The following is a 21,387-nucleotide window of genomic DNA, read 5'->3' on the forward strand; positions in this document are numbered from 1 at the left end:
CCAGTAGCTGTGACGTAAGACAGGTTGAGATAAGTAGCAAGCGAGGCATCAGCAAAGCTGCCGCAGGCGTCCAGAGGCTGAGGCGCGAGAGCTGAACCCTGACTGCGTGTCAGAATCGCCAGGAACGGGGGAGCCTGGGCACATCGGTCAGTTAAGCATCTGAGTCTTGATTTCAGCTCAGGTCATGATTGCGTGGTTCATGAGAGTGAACCCCAAGTTGGGCTCTGCAGTAACTGTGGGGAGCCTGCTTGGGATTCTCTCTCTCCCTCTCTCTTAGCCCCTCCCCCACTCGCTCATGCTTGCACACACCCTCCCTCTCTCTCTCAAAATAAATAAACTTAAAAAGAAAAAGGAATCACCCAGGAATGAGTCCCGTGCCCAGACCAGAGCCTAGAATCTTCCGGAGTGGGCCTCTGATGTCAGTTTCTGTCTTGAAGCACCCCCAGAATATTCTGTCGTGCAGCCAGGATGTCCACGGCTGCTTCTCAGAGGGGCTTGGACTGGACTGGGAAACGATTTTCCAAGAAGACAAAACCCCAAAAGTCCCAGGCCCCTGTGGGAAAGTGTATGGTATTGTCCCACTGTCCCTGTCCCGGGAGACTTGGGCTTTGCTCATCCCCCGAATGGCTCAGAGATTCAGAGTCAACAGGCAGACAGGTACCTTTGCAGGAGCCGAGTAATGAGCCTGAGCCGTGGTTACCTCTCCCTGGGGGCCCTCAAGTGCCTCATTACCTCATCTCCTCCACCTAGAGAGGCAGGACAGAACAGGGATGGGACCAAGGCTCCAGCAGGGCTGAGGGAAACAGGAGCTAGCACAGGCTTTGTGGGACTCTCTCCTGGGCCACACCTTCGACTTAAAAGTACACCCCACCAAGCCCTGCCAGGTGACGAGCTTCACTATAGACTCGGAGCTCTGCGACCCTAAGGGGACACCCTGGATGGGGTGGGCGGTGCTGGTGAGCGTGAGGCCAGCAAACCACTGGCGGTCCAATGCAAGTGACCACAGCCTTGAACCCAGCCTCCGGTGGCTCTCGGACAATGACCAAGGCTTGTGGATCTGTTCCCACCTCATCTATGCAGGGGCCACTCGGGTAAATACATCGTCCACCAGCTGTTTCTTGTGTGCTGATATGCATCAAAGAATTTGAGCTTGTACCCCATGGGTTTTAATTATTTATTTGTTAAGTAGAGCCGTGTACTAGTGTCCTGAAAATCACAGACCTAAATACATACAGAAATACAGACCTTTTCTTTTTTTTTTTCTTTTTTTTTTTTTTCAACTTTATTTATTTATTTATTTATTTTTGGGACAGAGAGAGACAGAGCATGAACGGGGGAGGGGCAGAGAGAGAGGGAGACACAGAATCGGAAACAGGCTCCAGGCTCCGAGCCATCGGCCCAGAGCCTGACGCGGGGCTCGAACTCACGGACCGCGAGATCGTGACCTGGCTGAAGTCGGAGGCTTAACCGACTGCACCACCCAGGCAACCCCAGAAATACAGACCTTTTAAAGGGACAAGAGGCAAAGCAAACACGATTAAATTTGTTCCACATATTGACGCTACCAGACCAACCTTAAAAACATGTGCTGTTTTTATGATTATTTTTTTAAGTAATCTTTCTGCCCAGCTTGGGGCTTGAACTCCCAACCCCCAGATCAAGAGTTGTGTGCTCTGCCGACAAGGCCAGCCAGGCACCACCCTCGTATGTTGTTTCTAAAAGAAAGCCTTGTGAGCAAGTCTCTATCCCATTTATTTTAATTTTTTTAATGTTCATTTATTTTTGAGAGAGAGAGAGAGAGAGCAAGCAGGGGAGGGGCAGAGAGAGAGAGAGAGAGGGAGACACAGAACCTGAAGCAGGCTCCAAGCTCTGAGCTGTCAGCACAGAGCCCGATACTGGGCTCGAACCCACGGACCGCGAGATCATGACCTGAGCTGAAGTCGGATGTTTAACCAACTCCATCCCATTTATGAAGCCTTGGTGAAACCTGAGTCCCCCGGTCGGCAGGTCTGGCTCTGGGTTCTGTGTATTTCAGTTCCTGGTTCTGGTGGTGTCACAGGGAAATGCCATGTTCACAACGTCACTTGTGAAGCCACACAGACCGCGCTCCCAGCTGGGAGACTTGCTTTTCACTCCTGCTTATCAGCCTGTGAGGGTTCTTGGGGCCCTAGGCGTTCAGGGGCTGTCGGGGCAGGGAAGCTTCTGGCGCCTGAGGTTCCTGGAGTGTGGGTATGAGCGTGTGTGTAGATGGCTCTCTTGCAGTGGACACCCACTCCAAACACCCTTCCGAGCTCTGGGGTTTAGTTTGAAAAGCCGCAGCTCTCACGCCTTGTCACCTTTTCTTTGAAGGGACAGGTTCGAGTGTGTTGGCTTAAAAGAAATCAGCTAGCTGACATACTCACGCAGTCATTCGCCATTGAGTAAAAGAAAAGGCCTCTTGGAAGAGAGTTTGCATTTCCTCCTTACGTGCTGAGTCCTGAGATAACCAATGAGCCTCCCGGGTCACTGACGGTGTTCACGGTCACTTCCCAAGTCCCGACAAAGTATCAGAAAGCTTCAGCTGTGATTTCGTTTGTTTGTTTTAATTGAGCACAACGCATCATATCCCGAGTCATGTGAAGCCCCAAGACAGGGGCGAGGCTCCAAGCAAAGCGGTGGGCGGGGGCCCAGGGCCACGCCGTGTCTCAGAGCCCCTCCTGCCCCCCGGGGTGCGTGGCCCCCAACACACAGGCCAGCAGGACTGCCACGGTCCTTTCGTGTACTGAGTGTCGGTAAAGCCCATTTGTCCCTCAGTTTTAAAGAAAAATACTTAACAAGTGCAATTTGTCACCGTCTATTCTAGTAGGTCGTCTTGCTCACCCAACTCACAGCTCAGTAGTGGGGTTCACTGGCAGGCACCAGACTCTATGAACGTGCCTGCTGTTTTCAGCCTGTGTTTTACGGTGTTTATTTATTGGTATTAAGACACTGTATCTGCAGAATCCATTGAAATAGACATTTTCATGTTCATTGGGCACCTCCCTGCAAAACAACCCAGAGATCGTGGATCAACAACTGAGGAGCAGCATTACTGCCCCCCCCCCAACCCCGCTGCCTTCTCGGCACAGCGGCACAGCGTCTGAGGCCTCAGTCCACTTCCCTTTCTGGCTCATTCCCTGCTGCTCCCTCCCCAGGCGCTAAGAACTACGGCCGCTCCCCACCACATACTCTTCCACTTTTCCGTGATCTTATCCTGTCCCCCCCCCCCCCCCCCCCAGCTACTGGGACACTCGAGACTGGCCTCCCTTGTCACCCACCCCAGGAGCCTTCCCAGAGCCTCCCTCCCCCACATCGTGCGCACGCACACAATAAACCCGATCTTCTCCAGAATCTCCCGACGCCTCCTTTGGCTCGAGCCACGGCACTTACGGTACACGTACGCGTTCGCAGGCTGTGAGCATCTTGGGTTAGGAATGTTGTGATTCCCATTTCCAAACCCTCGGCACCCCTTGCACAGCAAGAACTTGGCAGATGTCTGTTGGATGAATCAATGCTTTTTTGTCTTGTGTATCGTAGAAGATTCTACCCACAAGCATTAATTAAGTACCTATTTGGCATGTACACACGTAGGCCTTTACTACCAATGACTGTTGTGGACTCCCCGTGTCGATGAGGAAATGCCTCCCTAGCTGAGACAGGTCCTCACCAACCTGACTCCTCAGGAAAAGCGCCGAGTCCCGGCCAGCGCCACCAGAAAGGCCCTGTCTCTGTTCCACGCCCGTGGAACGGATGTGCTTTTCTGCTCCCTGTGTGACACGCGGAGGGAGGCCCAGCTTTATGGAGACCCCCCCCCCTACTTCTCACCGTGCCGTCCTCCAGCCTGGGCAGACTTAGGCTCCCCTGGGAGGAGATGCACTGAGCTCAGGATGTGACAGGAGCTCGTGACCCAAGGGCATGTGCCCTGCACCGGGGCTCTGGCCATTTCCCCTTGCTGGTCTCGAGGCCGCCTCGGCAGTGACCTCTCTGAAAGCATTAATGCCACCCTGTTCCTTATCGGCTGAAATGAAACCTGGTTTTGCACGAGCACACAGACGGGGTTGGGGGGACATGTTCCAGCCCAGAATGGGAAAGCACAGGTGAGGCAGTGGAGGTGCGTGGGCGTCTCGGCGCACCCTAAAGAATCCCGCCAGCGAGGCATCTGCACAGTCACAGTGCCCGTGAACTAGCACGACCCACAGGTCTCGAACGCACGCAAGTTACTGGAAAAACCATCTGTAGAGGAATCCTGTGCGCCACTCTGAGAGCCCTCAGGAGCTAGCAGGCCACAGTGTGCGCTGACTGTGGACCAATTCAGTGACTCACCTAAAAAGCAAACATCGAAATACTCAACGCTTTGTGAAAAGTTTAATATTTTAACAGTGAACAAACAAAGCTTTTAGTGGGGGCGGGGGCAAGCTTTCCCTTCCCCTCGTGGCTCTGCCCCTGAGGAGCGAAGGGAGCCCCACAGGGGAAGTTCTCAGCGGCTCTTATGGGGCGGAGGTGGCGGCTTTGCAAGTGGCCCCCGCCTGAGTGTTTGCCGTGGGGTGGAAGGCGCGGGGCTGGCTCCAGGTCGCCGTCACCGCCACTTCTGGGGACGCTGTGCCTCCGCGTTGAGTGTTTGAAGCAACTTTTAACTTCCTTTCCTCATGTACCTTTGCTTTCATAACCAGAAAGTTTCCCAGATTTTGTAATTCTGGGAATCTCCTTTAAATTTCTTTTTGCTGGAGCAGACCGGAAGCAAGTACGGCATCGGTTGGGACTTTGGATGGCGCCGGGCGTGCGTGAGGCCACGGGCCCGGTGCCGGAGAGACACAGAAATAAACACCTATCAAAGTGGCGGGGCTCCAGGAGTATTTTCTGTATGATTTCTAATGTTACATTGTGGGAGCGACACATGTGATTTTATAAAGATGTCGACTACTTTCAGGATCCACGGGGATGTGGTAGTTAGGAACACAGGCAGGGAGGGTCACGTCCTGGCTCTGCGGCTTTCTTACTGTGCGATCCCGGGTCAGGTGCTTCCTCCTCTCTTTGTAAGAGTGGAGACGGCCGAAGCCAGGGCTAGAGGAGCTCTAGAAGCATAAAAATGATGTGAATGCTTCTCTCTCCATGCATCGGTGGGGGGGGGACGAAGACCCACCCCTGCGGCCTCTGTCCCCCTGAATCCTTCTTTCTCTGTTATCGGATCTGCTCTGTCTTAAGTAACACACTTGCAATCCGTTTTGCTGTTCGTTTTCTAACTTGGTGAGAGGTGTTCCATGATCGCTTTCCACGTTTTGCTCTAGAGCCCTCCCTTCGCCCAGAGGTGCCCAAGAGTCATGCCAGCGAGCCCCGGGCCCCTCCTGATGTCCCGTGAGGCGTCAGCCACCCTGCCGCACTCGAGAGGCCCGCAGGCCCCACCCCAGAGCCCTCGAAACAGAGCTGCGTCCTCCCAGCCAGTCGTGCCGTAGCCCTGGAGGGAGACCGCGGCCGGGAGCCTCTGCCAGGACCCAGGTCAGTTCGCAGGTGCTGCTGTCGCCTCGTAGGGACTGCGGGAACACGCTCGGTCTAACCTTGTGCCCTCCCCAGCCCTCAGCCGGGAGAGGCAGGATTAAGCACGGGGATGTGTCCTTTCTTGGCCAGACTTTCCCAGCAAAGGAAGTCCTCTACTTCTCTGACCAGAAGACTTCCTTGAACCGTGACCTTTTTGTATTTCCATCTTGGTAGAGGAAGAAAGTTCAACCCGGCCGGGTGCCCGTCCGCCTGTCCTGGGGATGACGGGCCCCGCTTGAGGAAGTGCTTTCCCGTCTTAGCCTAACCCGCTTCTGGAAACCTTTTATAAACCACAGGCCCTCACGGGTCTCACGAAACCACTGCTCTTTTATTAACTGTCCACAACTGATTTTATGACAGTTTTTCCACCTTGTTAATTTTGAAAGAATTTGGATAATTTATTAAGTCACTACTTCATAGCACTCCATACTATTTCAGCTTTCATGCCTTCACGATTTAACCATGCAGTTAATTAAAAGCGTATCTTAGGTTAATTTGTAAGTAACTTCTCTGAGTTGCGCTCTCTACCGGTATTTGTTGACTACTCTCGAACGCATCAATTTTGAGCACTGTTAGACGGATCTGCGCCGCCACTTAACTAAAGAAAGCAAGAGTTTCATTTTAAAAAGAGCTTTCCTGGAAATGACTCTGACCGACTGAGGCCAAATGTAAAGTTGGCCTTTTTTTTTTTTTTTTTAATTTTTTTTTAACGTTTATTTATTTTTGAGACAGAGAGAGACAGAGCATGAACGGGGGAGGGTCAGAGAGAGGGAGACACAGAACCTGAAACAGGCTCCAGGCTCCGAGCTGTCAGCCCAGAGCCCGACGCGGGGCTCAAACTCACGGACCGCGAGATCGTGACCCGAGCCGAAGTCGGCCGCTCAACCGACTGAGCCACCCAGGCGCCCCAAAGTTGGCCTTTTTAAGAAAACCCACGAGTTCTCACTCCGCCTGCAGGGTCTCCCGGCGGCTTCTCCGGGTGGTGGTGTTAGCGTGCGGTGCGCTCACGGAGGAACGGTTCCCTAGCCATTTGTCCGAGCGTTCGCGCCTCTTAACTGCCCCTGGTTGTGTGGGGTTGTTTCCGCCCGTGTGCGGAGCCACTTCGTTGAACTCAGAACTTTCCGCGTGTGTCACACAGGCGTCTCCTCACCTGAAGGACTGTGAGCCGCGAAGGGCCCCTCAAAGGTCCCCCCGCGACCTGGCCGTGCGGACGGGAACCAGGAGTGCTCTGGGGTGTCCCCACCTCCACCGCCCACGTGCCCACCCTGGGTCTGAGCAGCCTGGTCCGCCCCCAGCCTTCATGCCAGCAGCTTCCGGAAGGCGGTACTGCCGTGTCCTGGGCGTTGTGGGATCTTCCTGAGCTAACTGACACCACCTCCCTCTGTAGCAGGTGAGCGTCTCACCTGGGCCCCGTGTCTCTGCTCACACTAGACCCCAGAGGCCTAGGGAAATGCACTTCCCCAGATGGAGGGAGGCCTTTACAACGCCCCCCCGCCCCCGCTCTCGGTTCTGCCCAGCTCTGCACACCGGTGTTGGATACGATATCCCACTGTGCCACGGGGCGGGTTTTCTTTGGAGATCTTCTTTCTGTCACGGGGAGGCCACATAGCAGCGTTCACGGTTAAAGCAGGAAAAACTGGTCCCGAGCGTTCAAGGCGGGAGAGCTGGCGCCGTGCCATTGTTCTGCCCACCTGTCCGCCTACCGTGTCCGCTCCCGGTCAGCAGGGCGAGGCCCCCTCCCAGGGCGAGGCCTGTCTTCCCCACCGCGCCGCTCTCTGCTCTCGCTGGTTCTGTGAGCGTGGCCAGGGAAGCCGGGGGAGGGGGGATGAGCGGAGAGGCAGCAAGCACAGAGGACACAGAGGACACCTGGGTGGTGGTCACTCCGCGCCAGCAGCGCGTGGCACATAGAGCTGGTCTCTGAGGGTGCGTCTCGGGAGGAGACGGTCACCGCCCTGCAGTGCGCCTTCTCTGGGAGCGGCCGGAGCAGCGCCGGCGACCGCGCAGCGGCCGGGAAGGGGGGACGCGGCAGGAGGGCCCCGTCTGAGGGAGTCTCCCGGCCCCCAGGTGCACCCGGCCTTCCGGTGGGCGCGGACATGGCGGCGCTCAGGCAGCTGGCGCTCCTGCTCTGGAAGAACTACACGGTGCAGGTGGGTGTGCGGGGCGCTCCGGGCGCCGGGCCCCGGGAGGGGCGGCCCGGGGAGGCCGCCGTGACCCCCGCCGCCGCGCCCTCCCTTCCTCTTCCAGAAGCGCAGAGTGCTGGTCACCGTCCTGGAGCTCTTCCTGCCCCTGCTGTTCTCTGGGATCCTGATCTGGCTCCGCTTGAAGATCCAGTCGGAAAACGTGCCCAACGCCACCATCTACCCTGGCCAGTCCATCCGGGAGCTGCCCCTGTTCTTCAGCTTCCCCCCTCCCGGCGACGCCTGGGAACTGGCCTACATCCCGTCCCACAGCGACGCCGTGAAGACCATCACAGAGACGGCGCGGAGGACGTTGGTCATCAACATGAGAGGTGAGGTGTCCCCTGGATCCCGTCGCATCTGGCCGTGGGGCTCGGGCCCGGGCGAGCGGCCCCGGCCGGCGGCCAGACCAGCATCGCCCCTCGTTGGCGGGTCACTCGTCGTAGAGTGGGGACCAGACTTGCGAGGGCAGAGTGGAGCCCCGTGTGTGCCCGCTGCAGCAGCACGGGCTCTGGAACCGCTCCCGATTACTCGTGGTGGGAACAGCCGTCCACGCCCCGGGAAGGCTCTTGCGTTACAGGGGCAAGGTGTGCCGTGAGTGTGCGGTGCTGGGGCCTTTTCTGGGTTGTGGTTCTGGGAGGACAGCGCTAGCAGAAGGCATCAGGAAGCCTGCCGAGGGACACTCCCAGTACGCGTGCCTGTCGCCTTCCCTCGCTCTGCTTCCAGTGTGAAAAGCGTGATCCCTTTCCCGCCTCTCGATTTAGGCAATGTAACCTCGGGGGGAGGTCCTTGGCCCTTACTGGGTGATGACCGGGAAGCCCTTCGTGTGGAGCAGGGTCTGGTGACGGAGAAACCGTGTGACGCATTACGTTAGCATCCACTCACATCTTCCCGATCCCACACGCAGCCTCCCCGCTCGGGGTCAGTCTCCGAGATGGGGTGGGGGGGAGGCCAGGGGAGGGGCACCAGTGCCCTCGGCCGCCGGTCTCTCTGCCCAAAACGAAAGCCTCCCTGACCCCTGAGGACAGGCGGACAAAGCCCAAAGGAAACCCGTACCTGTGCAGTGTTTGATCTGAACGTGACCCGGAGCAGCCAGAGTGCTGAGTGGGACGGGCGCTCGGGCAGCTCATGGCTTTCCCACAGCTCGGGGCTTCCGCTCGGAGAAGGACTTTGAGGACTACGTCAGGTACGACAACCGCTCCTCCAACGTGCTGGCCGCCATAGTGTTCGAGCACACCTTCAACCACAGCAGGGAGCCCCTGCCGCTGGCGGTGAGGACCCCGCCCCACAAAGCCCCGCTCTCCCTCCCCCAAAACAAGCCTGGCCTGCAAAGGGGCTCTGCCAGCCTGGGAGGTGATACCTGGCCTTGCTGCGGGGCCAGCGTCACTGTCACGGGCCCCTCGGAGGGCGCCCGGTGCCGTGCTAGCCTGGCAGGCTGCATGGTGGAGGAAGCCTGAAGGAGGCAGTGCACTGCAGATTCTCATCCCCCCACGTCTCCAGGCCTCTGTGCACAGATGGGGCAGGTGGGAAAGGAGCAGACACCTGGGACCTGCCCACCCCGGCATTAGAATTTCAGCTATCTATTTAAACAAACAAAAGGAAGTCCTTTGCCCGTCTGATGGCATTAAGACCCGGTTAATTAAGACTGTCCAGTTCCCCGAGCATTATTTCTGCGGCCCTCCGCCGATTATCAGGGACACCTCAGGTGCAGAGTTCCTGTAGGTAGATAGCGAGACGGCGAGAACACTGTGGGGGCTCGGCTGCGGGGCCCCTGTCACCGCCCTGGGCAGGACCACTCGCTCTGACGCTCCAGGACCCTGTGTCATTGGTGAGGGGCAGGAGAGGTGGTGACTTCACGGCACCGAGCCCCCTGATGGGTCTCTGGTTTGACGCGGATGTGTGCCTCTTTGCCTGTCAATCAGAGCAAGTGGCTTTATCTTTGGTCCCACAGGTGAGATACCACTTACGGTTCAGTTACACACGAAGAAATTACATGTGGACCCGAACAGGCTCCTTTTTCCTGAAAGAGACCGAAGGATGGCACACCACTTCCCTTTTCCCACTGTTCCCAAACCCAGGACCAAGGGAACCCGCGTCCCCCGATGGCGGAGAACCTGGTGAGAACCTCGGGCAGCGGCTGGATCCCTCACTGGGCCACTGCCTGGTGATCGCGGGGGTCCCACCTTGCCTTTCTTTGCAGAAATACTCCTAAAGGAGCGTTTGATCTTCTTCTGCGTAGAAGGAGGGAAACTTCTAGGAAAACTGGGTTCTGAAAGGTTAAAATACTCAGGATGGCAAAGGCCGTCTCTCTGGTTCCCAGGGGGCACATGCTCTCGAAGGAAACCTCTGCGTTTCGGTCAGTTTGCATCCGATCTGTGGGCTTGGTTTCACACCTCCCTTCTCTCCCTGGCTTCCACTGTGTCCAGGCTAATGGGCTTTGGAAGCCGTGTGGTCCTTGAGTAATTGTCCAGGGTTAAATTGCATCCGTGGGGCGCTTGCAGAAACTGGATCTTGGCCAGCTGTACCCTGTCTTTGCGTGTGTTGGTCTGTCCCGTGTGACCTTGGTGGGCAGTCGACCTGTTGGTCTCCTCGCAAGCACGGTTGTGTTCTAGAATGGAGTGGAGCCAGGGCTAAGCGAGGAGTAGCTGGGACCCATCCGTGGGTTCCAGGAGGCAGCCAGGGTGTTGCAGAGAACACAGGATCCCACGGCCTGTAGGAGGCAGAGCGTGTTCGGGACTTTGGTGGAAAGACCCAGGAATGTCTCTAAACGATGCACCAGGGGGTAGCCACACCCACTGCCTGGGCCAGGACTGTTCTATTTGTGGGGACACTTTCCTGAGGTTGGAAGCAACAGGAGAAAGACCAGCAAACTGCACCAGGTACAAACGTGAAATTTGACAAAAAAGGAAAAGACGTAACACCAATTACTCTGTTTTGTGTTTTTTTCTCTTCCGAGATTTTATTTAGCTTCAAGTTAGTTAACATGTAGTGTAGTGTTGATTTCAGGAGTAGAACCCAGTGATTCATCTCTTACATACGACACCCAGTGCCCATCCCAGCAAGTGCCGTCTTCAGTGCCCGTCACCCATTTAGCCCCTCCCCCCCCCACTTCCCTCCAGCAACCCCAGTTCGTTTTCTGTATTTAAGAGTCTCATATGCTTTGGCTCCCTCTCTGTTTTTATCTTATTTTATTTTTCCTTCTCTTCCCCTATGTTCATCTGTTTAGTTTTTTATTTTCTTTTTAAAAATTTTTTAATGTTTTTATTTATTTTTGAAGGAGAAAGAGAGACAGAGCATGAGAGGGGGAGGAACAGAGAGAGAGGGAGACACAGAATTCGAAGCAGGCTCCAGGCTCTAAGCTGTCAGCCCAGAGCCCATCGCGGGGCTCGAACTCACGAACTGCGAGATCATGACCTGAGCTGAAGTCGGAGGCTTAACCGACCGAGCCACCCAGACGCCCCATCTAGTTTTTTAAATGCCACGTATGAGTGAAATTGTATTTGTCTCTCTCTGACTTATTTTGTTTCGCATAATACCCTCTGGCTCCATCCACGTCATCGCAGATGGCAAGATTTCCTTCTTTTTCATAGCTGAGTAATATTCTAGCGTGTATATATGTGTACCACACACAACATCTCTTTTATCCGTTTGTCAGTCCATAGACATTTGGGCTCTTGCCATACTTTGGCTCTTGTCGATAGCGCTGCTATAAACATTGGGGTGCGTGTGTCCCTTCAAAACAGCACACCTGGATCCCTTGGATAAATGCCTAGTAGTGCCATTGCTGGGTCGTAGGGTAATTCCGGTTTTAATTTTTGAGGAACCTCCACGCTGTTTTCCAGAGCGGCTGCACCAGTTTGCGTTCCCACCAGCAGTGCAAGGGGGTTCCCCTTTCTCCGCATCCTCGCCAACATCTGTTGTCCCCTGAGTTGTTAACGTGAGCCATTCTGACAGGTGTAAGGTGGTATCTCATTGTGGTTTTGATTTGTATTTCCCTGATGATGAGTGATGTTGAGTTTTTTTTTTTTTTTTTTTTTGAGAAATGTCTGTTCGTGTCCTTTACCCATTTCTTCACTGGATTATTGGTTTTGTTGGGTGTTGAGTTTGATATGTTATTTATAGATTTTGGATACCAGCCCTTTATCTGATATGTCATTTACAGATGTCTTCTCTTATTCCATCAGTTGCCTTTTAGTTTTGTTGTTTCCTCCATTATGCAGAAGCTTTTTAACTTGAGCAAGTCCCAAGCGTCCATTTTTGCTTTGCCTTAGAGACGTGTATAATAAGAAGTTGCTCCCTCTGAGGCCACAGAGGTTGCTGCTTGCGTTCTCCTCGAGGATTCTGATGGCTTCACTTAGGTCTTTCATCCATTTAGAGTTTAGTTTTGCGTCTGCTGTAAGAAAGTGGTCGGGTTCATTCTTCTGCCTGTCGCTGTCCAGTTTTCCCAGCCCCACTTGCTGAAGAGACTGTCTTTTCCATTGGATATTCTTTCCTGCTTTGTCGAAGATGAGTTGGCCATACATTTGTGGGTCCATTTCTGGGTTCCCTATTCTGTTCCATCGATATGTGTGTCTGCTTTTGTGCCGGTACATACATACAACACCAATGTTAAAAGCAAGTAGGAGCCTGGGGAAAACATTTCAGCAAATGACAGGGGTCCGCATATTTTTATGTTAAGGACTCATTAGTCCACACCAGTTACAAGGACACGAAGACCCCTGAGGTGTGGAAGGGACGCGGGCCTGGCACCCAGCACGCCCTCAGCGTCCCCGGCCTGGGCTCCGCCCCGGCCCCGTGTCCACACCTCAGACCCGCCGAGCCCCTGATGGGAATTCAGCCTCCGGAATAGTCAGAAAGGAGGAAGGGTGCACGCGTGCAAAGGTGTTCGCCACGGTCACAGACCTGCGGGCGGCGGGAGACGATGGGGGACAGGCTGGCGCCTCCATTCCTCGGAGCGCTGAGCAGCCCCGGAAGTTGTGGTGACAAAGACGAGGTGACAGGACAGGCCTCACGAGCAGCAGTGTGATGTGAGAAGACCAGTGTCCCGGGGCCCTGTCCCTCCCCCGCCTCAGCGGCTCCACGTGTCCAACGGAGACACGGCCGGCCGCTCTGCAGGTGGGTGGTGAAGAGCCGAACCCCCATCCAGCACCACGGCGGGTGTCGGTAACTGCTGCCAAAGCCCCCGAAGTCTCAAACCCAAGGGCGACGCGGCACCCGCCGTGCTGGGCTCTTTTCTCCGCTTTGCCTTAGGGGCTGGCTGCAGGCTGCTGGCATTTCCGTGTTCCGGGACGCTGGGTCGTGTCGTAAACGTCACTGTACTTTTGGCATGAGGGTGCCCCTCTCTGTCCTCCGGGACTCGGGCTGCCTCGTGCTCCCCCGTGGCTGTGCCCACCTCTTCTTTAGGGGCCGTTCTGCCGGGCCCGGCTCGGGACTGGAGCTCCCTGTCCCGAGCCTGCCGCTCTTCCCAGGCCCTTCGCTGGAAGAATTTATGACCGCCCACGCGGAGGGGGCCGGAAAGGGCCAGCACGGAGAGCGCACGACGCCCGAAGGCCTTCGGGCTGTGACTCCGCCTGCCTTTGTGGTGCTAGCTTGGGGGGTGGGGGGATGGAATGGAAGCTGCCAGTCAGCGGGCCTCACGACAGCAGCTGGTTACGCCGGATTGTCTGGGTGGACCTGATGCAGTCACGGGGTCCTTCGAAGTGGGCGCGGGAGGCAGGCGGGAGGGTCAGAGAGATGCCGCCCGGCTGGCGCTGGGGGTGGGTCAGGGGCCACGGGCTGGAGCTGAGGGCGGCTCCTACCAGCTAGAAGACCGGGGACACCGTAGGAGCGTGAGGTGGTGTCGCTCCGGGGCCGCGTTCGCCAGGGAGACCCCGGCACAGCTCAGGGCACGCGGCTCCGTGAGCCGCGCCCGCGATGCGGCCCTTCTGACGCGAGCCCACCCACGTGCGGGACGTGCTGTGCTCCGCACCCAGGGTACATCCGAGAAGGCTTCCTGGCCGTGCAGCACGCGGTGGACCGGGCCATCATGCAGTACCACGCAAACGCCTCCGCGCACCAGCTGTTTGAGAAGCTCACCGTCATCGCCAAGAGGTTCCCTTACCCGCCTTTCATCTCGGACCCGTTCCTCGTCGCCATGCAATATCAGCTCCCCCTGCTGCTTGTGCTGAGTCTCACCTACAGCTCCCTCACCGTCATCCGGGCCGTCGTGCAGGAGAAGGAGAGGAGGCTGAAGGTACCCTGCCCCACGCGGCCCCGCGCCATCCAGGCGGGGCGTGGGCCGAACGCCCACCGTGGTGCCGGTGACCCCCGGGTTTCTGTGAAATCAAGCCCAGTACATCCAGATCTTTCACACCCGACAGAGCGCCGCATTTTGCATATGGCGTGCTAAGGTCTGAAACGTTGGAAAGACCACGGTTTGGATGTGCTGGGTCAAGTAAGACACGGCTTTGAAACTGATTGCACTGCTTTCTCTTCACTTTTTGGCTGTGGCTGCTATGAAATTCTAAGTTGTTGTTGGTTTTTTTTAAGTTTATTTTTGAGAGAGAGAGAGAGAGACAGACAGACAGAATCCCAGGCAGGCGCCATGCTGACAGTGCAGAGCCTGATGCAGGGCTCGAACTCACGAGCCTCGAGACCAAGACCTGACAGAAATCAAGAGTCAGACGCTTAACTGACCTAGCCCCCCAGGCACCCACTAAAACTGTAAATTATATACACACACATCCCGTTTCTGCTGCGCAGAGCCACTCTAGAGAGAAACAGCCTCCACGGAGGGCCCGTTCACTCTGCACAGATCGGGGACAGCTGTGGGTGTGGACCGCCAGGCTCACTGGGATGGGGCTTAAGGAAAGCGTCGCCGCAAAGAACGTCCCTGCCTTAGTCGGGTACAGTTGTGTGCTAGCGTCACCTGTAAACTCATCCCGGTGACGCGCCCAAAGTGACCCAGACGCCGTGTGAAGTCCTTCCTCTGGCGGTGTCTGCAGGGCCGGTGAATTGATATTTAGCGTATTCTCAGTGACTCCACATCTGCGATCGCTGGGGCCTGTAAGCCGCGCGGGCAGGCGGCCGGGAGAGGGTTCGGGGGTGCCGTCTGCTGGGGCACCGGAAATAGCAGCAGCGAAGTGAGGCGATGACGCGGTTGGCGGCAGACGTGAAATGGCTCACGAACCAACGCTGGTGCCCACACGCGTGGGGAGAGGGAGGAGGAGGGCAGGGGATGCCGGCACAACGGGACCCGCGAGAGTCCCCCGGTGGCCCGGCGTGGCACGCGCATGCGCCCGGAGGCACGGGCCGCAGGCCAGGGTGCGGGGGTGTCAGTGCAGCCCTCTCCCCAGGAGTACATGCGCATGATGGGGCTCAGCAGCTGGCTGCACTGGAGCGCCTGGTTCCTCCTCTTCTTCCTCTTCCTTTTCGTGGCCGTGTCCTTCGTGACCCTGCTCTTCTGCATCAAGGTGAGTGTGGCCTCGCCAGGAGCCTGGCGGTCGGGCGGACGGGAGAGGCCGCCGCGGCACCCCAGGCGACCCCGGCCTCGGCTTGGCCTCCGGGGTGGGGGGGTGAGGGGGGGGGAAGGACGGCGCGCGCGGCCCTTCTCCCACCCTGTCCACTCTCGTTGGAGGCCGGGAACGTTTAAGGTCTTCCTGGTTTTGTCCCCACCTTCCCCACCGCGGCCTGCCCGGGTGACCGTGGACGCCCGCCACGCAGGTGAGGAAGGGCGTGGCGGTGCTCGCTCACAGCGACCCCTCGCTGGTGCTGGTTTTCCTGCTGTGCTTTGCCGCCGCCTCCGTCTCCTTCAGCTTCATGGTCAGCGCCTTCTTCAGCAGAGGTGAGCCGTCCTGCCCTGGGCCCGCAGGGGCCCCAGCGAAACCCTGCCGTGTCCCCCCCACCCTCCACCCGGAGTCAGAGCAGCCACGGCTGGGGGGGGGGGGGGCTGCGCTCTGTGCCTTCATTCAGACCCTGTCCTCGGGACGTCGGGCACGCGCCTGATTCCAGCCCTTTCTTCTCTGGCCGCCAGCGTGTCCTAACCTTGCTCTCCCGCCCGAGTCGTGTCCAATAGCCGTGGAAAGCTGTCCGCGCCGGACGTGTTCCCGCGGCCGCGCACGTCGCCCGGCAGTCCCGGGTGGTGTCTCTTCCTTTACCTGCGCTTTGGTCTGAGGACTGGTGTCTTTTTTTCAGCTCCACAAAATCCCGCTCACACGTTGACCCGGTTTTGGGTTCCGTGATCACCGTCCCTGCCTCTCGCGTTGTCCTCGTCTCTTTTTTTCCTTTCCTGTCGGGGCAACATGCACATAACGGGCAGTTTACCACCACAACCATTTTTGCGCGCACAGTCGAGTGGGCTCCACGCTGTGTCGTAACCGTCCCCACCACCCACCCCGGAGTTTTTCCGTCTCCCCAGACTGAAGCTCTGTCCCCCGTACACCGACTCTCCGTCCCTCCCCGGCCCTGGCGCCCACCATCCACCTTCCGTCTCTGCGGTGGCGGGAACTCGCGTGAGCGGGATCACACCTACTTCTCGTTTTGCGCCTGATTCTCTCACTGCACGAACCGCCCTGGGGTTCATCCACGTCACAGCGGGTTCGGGATTCCCTTCCCCTGTAAGGCTGAGTGACGTTCTGTCGTGTGGATGGGCCACTTGGCTCATCCACCCGTCACCGCACACTCGGGTGCTTCCACGGTCCAGCGCTTGTCAATCGTGCAGCCGTGACCATGCGTGTGCAGGCACCTCTCCGAGACCCGCCTCCAGCCCTTGGGGCCGTGGACCCAGAAGCGGGAGTTGCGGGTCCTCCGCTGACTCTCTGTTTAGTTGTTTGGAGAACTGCCAGACTTTTCCACAGCGACCGCGCCACTCTCCCTTCCCGCCCGTGGCACACGCTTTCCCCGCACCTCGCCAGCACTCGTCATTTTCTGATTCGGGGGGTGGTTTTTTTAAAAGTTTATTTATTTATTTTGAGAGAGGTCAGGGGAGGGGCAGAGACAGAATCTCCACACTGAGCATGGAGCCCCATGTGGGGCTCGATCCCAAGACCCCGGAATCATGACCTGAACCCAAATCAAAAGTCAGATGCTCAACCGACGGAGCCGCTCGGGTGCCCTGGGGGTGTTTTGGTAGAAGCCATGCTGGTGGGTGTCTGGAGGGAAAGCTTGTGTGCACCTGTTTGAGCTGTCGGCTAAACTAGCCACTGTTTTCAAGGGACACCGTGTTTGCTGGGAAGAATGACCATCAGACTATGATTACTCCCCTTGGATATTTGGCACTTTCTCAAATGGCAGCTGGCTTTTAAGGAAAATAACTGACAGTATCTGACGTCCATTGAATTTTTAAAATTCTTTTTAATATTTATTTTTGAGAGAGAGACAGACCACAACACAAGCGGGGGAGGGGCAGAGAGAGAGGGACACACAGACTCTGAAGCGGGCTCCAGGTTCCAAGCTGTCAGCACAGACAAGGGGCTCGAACCCAGGAACGGGGAGATCATGACCTGATCCCAAGTCGGAAGCTTAACCGACTGAACTACCCAGGCGCCCCTGATGTCAATTGTAAAATTCAAGCTTTCGAGCCAAAATAGGATTTTACGTACTTGAATCTAACACTGTGCGCGCGACGATGCGCTTGATCTCTTAGGAGGTTGGTGCCCATGTTACCGGTGAGATTTTTTTTCTGTATGTCACATAATAAAATGTATCTATTTACATTTAAAAGATCCACGTAGCTCAGCAAGCAATATTTTCCTCACGACCCACGTATCACATTACAAAATCACGCACGAGTCACAGCCCCTTCAGAGTGCAGGACAGACAGGTAGATTTTCACATAACAGAGCACGAAAAGTTCTTTGGTCAGTTTGAGTCCACGTGGCACATGGCCTTTGAGAAACGACCGCCTGAGTAGCGCTGTCTCAGAGAAGAATGTCCAGAAATATCGAGAAGGCTGTTAAAATTCCTCCTCTTTTTCCAACTACTTATCTGGGTGAAGGCGGTTTCCTTCACGGGCCTCGACCCAAACGGTGTGATACGGCAGGGTGAACGGGGAGCAGATGAGAGAATCCAGCTCTAACCTCTTAAATCAGACATTACAGAGGTTCGCAAAAGCATAACCTTTCTCACTAAATTGTGGGAAATCTAGTCGATTGTTGTAAAAATACTGTTAGCTTAGAGTGGGTTCAATATTCTTAAAAGTCTCTAGGCTCAGTCAGCGGGGCCTCTGGCTCTTGATTTGGCTACTCCTGGAGGGGAGGGGAGGGGAGAGGAGAGGCTTGTCTGGCGTGTGCCAGGCTCCCTGGTGAGTGGGATGCCTGGTGGGAAGCGGGGTCGCGCCGGGGGGCTGGGGGGTCCGGTGTGCACGGTCAAGGTGCCGTCTGAAGCAGAGGGCTGGGGAAGTCGGCCTGGGGGTCACGTTCCCCACGGCACCCATGCCCGGACGAGAGGAGAGGCCGTGGGTGGCGCCTGGGGTCCTCAGTCCTGCGCTGCAGCCCGTGTTCGGCACACCTGTCTTCTCTCCATCCATAGCCAACATGGCAGCAGCCATAGGGGGCTTCCTGTACTTCTTCACGTACACCCCCTACTTCTTCGTTGCCCCCCGATACAACTGGATGACCCTCAGCCAGAAGCTCCTGTCCTGCCTCCTGTCCAATGTCGCCATGGCGATGGGGGCCCAGCTCATGGGGAAATTTGAAGCGAAAGGTGAGTATTTTCCTTCTGGCGAGCTGCCCTCGCTGACTGAGTTACTAAGAGAGCCTGACCAGGGGTGGCTCCGGCTCCGAGCAGGGCACCCCAGCCAGCCGGGGGTGGGACAGAGGGTGCTCAGTCACGGGGAGCCTCACATCCCAGCAGGCGGGAGGCGGGGCAGGAGCCCTGAAGCCCAGAGGACAGAGTGTTAACGTGTCCCGCGCTGCGTGGCCACCACTCGTGGGGGGCAGTGCGGCCTCAAGGTCCTGCCGGTGGCGGGGGGGGGGGTGGCGGGCATTGCTGCTGCGGGACCCCGTGGGGGTCTTGACTCAGCACCTGGCCCCAAAGTCTACAGGGAACGGGGTGGGGGGGGGAGGGAGACAACCCCCTGCTGTCGGTCAAGTGGCAGAACCAGAACCAGCCCCTCCCTACGCAGTAAGGGGGGATGAGGGCACGGACACCTGAGAGTGAATCAAGTCACAGGCCAGAGCTGTTGTCCCGAGTGTTGTGAAGTTTCCTGATCTTGTAAACGTCACGGGTTGAACAAAGCGCATCACTGTGCTGACTTTGGCACCTGGGCTGCCTCCCGCTCAGGTTTCCGGAAAGGGTGGAGAGGGTCTGGTTGAATCCTGAAAGCCACCCGCTGGGGCGTGCCACCAGGGCTCCCCAGGGCTCCCCAGGCGCTCAGGACCTTGGAGGGAGCTGTCCCTGCCCCTGTGCTGAGAGGAGGAGGGAGGGGGAGCACGAGCTTCTGCGTGACCACCCTGTGCCGGCGTCCGTCCCCGAGCACGTGCTGCTGCTCTGGCCTCCTCTCTCAGGGGGTGAAGTGCAGTCTCCCGTCCTGGGACTGACCTGTGCCCCTGCGGTGCCGGCCCCATGCACCCTGGGTCTCTGTCTCAGGCTGCCTGGTCTCATTCCCCGCAGTCCTGGCTCTTGTGGCTTCCTGGCGGGGGTCTGTGGGAGGAGAGAGCCCATGGCACCTCCACGTGGCCTTGTCTTTAGAAATGTTTTCTTCCTTGGCAGGGTCTTCTGACGCTTTGGCTTTTATTTATTTATTTTTAACGTTTATTTTTGAGAGAGAGAGAGGGAGACAGGATCCGAAGCAGGCTCCACGCTGGCAGCATTTAGCCCCCTGTGAGGCTTGAACTCAGGAACCATGAGATCATGAACAAGCAAAAGTCGGATGCTCAGTCACTTGAGCCACCCAGGTGCCCCTGACACTTTGGCTTTTAAATAGCCGTGTTTCTGGAGCACCTGGGTGGCTCAGTTGGTTAAGCGTGTGGCTTCAGCTCGGGTCGTGATCTCGCCGTCCATGAGCTGGAGCTGTCTGTGCTGACAGCTCAGAAGCTGGAGCCTGCCTCAGATTCTGTGTCTCCGTTTCTCTCTGCCCCTCCCCCACTTGTGCTGTTTCCATCATTCTGAAAATACTCATTCTAAAAATCTGTGTTTCTGCGTTTAGTAGTATGTGATAAATGTACACTTGTTTATTTATTTTTGAGAGAGAGAATAGGCAAGCACGGGGGAGGGGTAGAGAGGGAGAGAGACAGAGAGAGAGAGAGAGAGAGAGAGAGAGAGAGAGAGAACCAAGAGGACTGCACTGTCAGCTCAGAGCCTGATGCAGGGCTCAGTCTCACAGACTGTGAGATCATGACCTGAGCTGAAATCAAGAGTCAGACAGTTAACCGACTGGGCCACCCAGGTGCCTCTGACAGTGCATTTTATTTATTTATTTTTTTAAATTTTTTTTTTAACGTTTATTTATTTTTGAGACAGAGAGAGACAGAGCATGAACGGGGGAGGGGCAGAGAGAGAGGGAGACACAGAATCGGAAACAGGCTCCAGGCTCTGAGCCGTCAGCCCAGAGCCCCACGCGGGGCTCGAACTCACAGACCGCGAGATCGTGACCTGAGCTGAAGTCAGACGCTTAACCGACTGAGCCACCCAGGCGCCCTGACAGTGCATTTTAAAAGTCTACATTTATGGGGGCGCTTGGGTAGCTCAGTCGGTTGAACGTCGGACTTCGGCTCAGGTCACGATCTCGCAGTCAGTGAGTTCGAGCCCCGCATTGGGCTCTGTGCTGACGGCTCAGAGCCTGGAGCCTGCTTCGGATTCTGTGTCTCCCTCTGTCTCTCTGCCCCTCCCCCACTTGTGCTGTCTCTCTCTATCTCTCAAAAATAAATTTTTTTAAAAATGTAAAAAAAAAATTTTTATAAAAAAAAAAGTCTACATTTATGGGGCACCTGGGTGGCTCAGTCGATTAAGCATCCGACTCTTTTTTTTCTTTCAATGTTTGTTTATTTTTGAGGGGAGGGGAGGGGCAGAGAGAGGGAGACACAGAATTTGAAGCAGGCTCCAAGCTATCAGCCCGACGCAGGGCTCGAACTCACAGAGTGCAAGATATGACATGAGCCGAAGTCGGACACTCAACTGACTGAGCCACCCAGGCACCCCGTGTCTGATTCTTGATTTCAGCTCAGGTCATGATCTTACGACTCATGAGTTCCAGCCCCACCCTGGGCTCTGTGCTGACAGCGTGGAGTCTGCTTGGGATTCTGTCTGCCCCTACCCCACTCACACTCTGTCTGTGTCTCAAAAATCAGTAAACAAACACTTAAAAATAAACAAATAAGATGCACTGCGCCTTGCCGGGTTCAGACACTTTGTTTTAAAGCCATTAACAAAGAAGAGTATAACTATACAGCCACTCTTGTTCTCAGTGTTCTACACTGAATTTACTTATGCTCGAGGTTTTTTTTTTTTAATGTTTATTTATTTTTGAGAGAGAGAGCACGAGAGGAGATGGGAGGAGATGGCAAAGAGAGGGAGACAGAATCCGAAGCAGGCTCTAGGCTCTGAGCTGTCAGCACAGAGCCCGATGCGGGGCTCGAACTCACTGACTGCGGGATCATGACCTGAGCCCGAAGTCAGACGTTCAACCACCTGAGCCACCCAGGCACCCTGATGCTGAATTTACTTAAACATGCAAACTTCTAAT

At 56.4% G+C, this 21,387-nt stretch overlaps 1 protein-coding gene across 1 annotated transcript in view; it reads left to right on the top strand.

Annotated features, from left to right (window-relative positions):
* ABCA3 (ATP binding cassette subfamily A member 3) overlaps positions 1 to 21,387 on the top strand; it is a 46,851-nt gene that overhangs the window by 1,669 nt on the left and 23,795 nt on the right. Inside the window, exons 2-11 of the mRNA XM_042972327.1 lie at positions 5,304 to 5,511; positions 6,689 to 6,940; positions 7,615 to 7,697; positions 7,795 to 8,059; positions 8,871 to 8,998; positions 9,679 to 9,844; positions 13,700 to 13,959; positions 15,062 to 15,178; positions 15,429 to 15,549; positions 18,234 to 18,407. Of these exons, the coding sequence (XP_042828261.1) occupies positions 7,644 to 7,697; positions 7,795 to 8,059; positions 8,871 to 8,998; positions 9,679 to 9,844; positions 13,700 to 13,959; positions 15,062 to 15,178; positions 15,429 to 15,549; positions 18,234 to 18,407 (1,285 nt within the window). The 5' untranslated portion in view covers positions 5,304 to 5,511; positions 6,689 to 6,940; positions 7,615 to 7,643. The remainder of the gene's footprint in view (positions 1 to 5,303; positions 5,512 to 6,688; positions 6,941 to 7,614; positions 7,698 to 7,794; positions 8,060 to 8,870; positions 8,999 to 9,678; positions 9,845 to 13,699; positions 13,960 to 15,061; positions 15,179 to 15,428; positions 15,550 to 18,233; positions 18,408 to 21,387) is intronic.

Source organism: Panthera tigris, chromosome E3 (genome assembly GCF_018350195.1).
Source record: "Panthera tigris isolate Pti1 chromosome E3, P.tigris_Pti1_mat1.1, whole genome shotgun sequence".
NCBI lineage: Eukaryota > Metazoa > Chordata > Mammalia > Carnivora > Felidae > Panthera > Panthera tigris.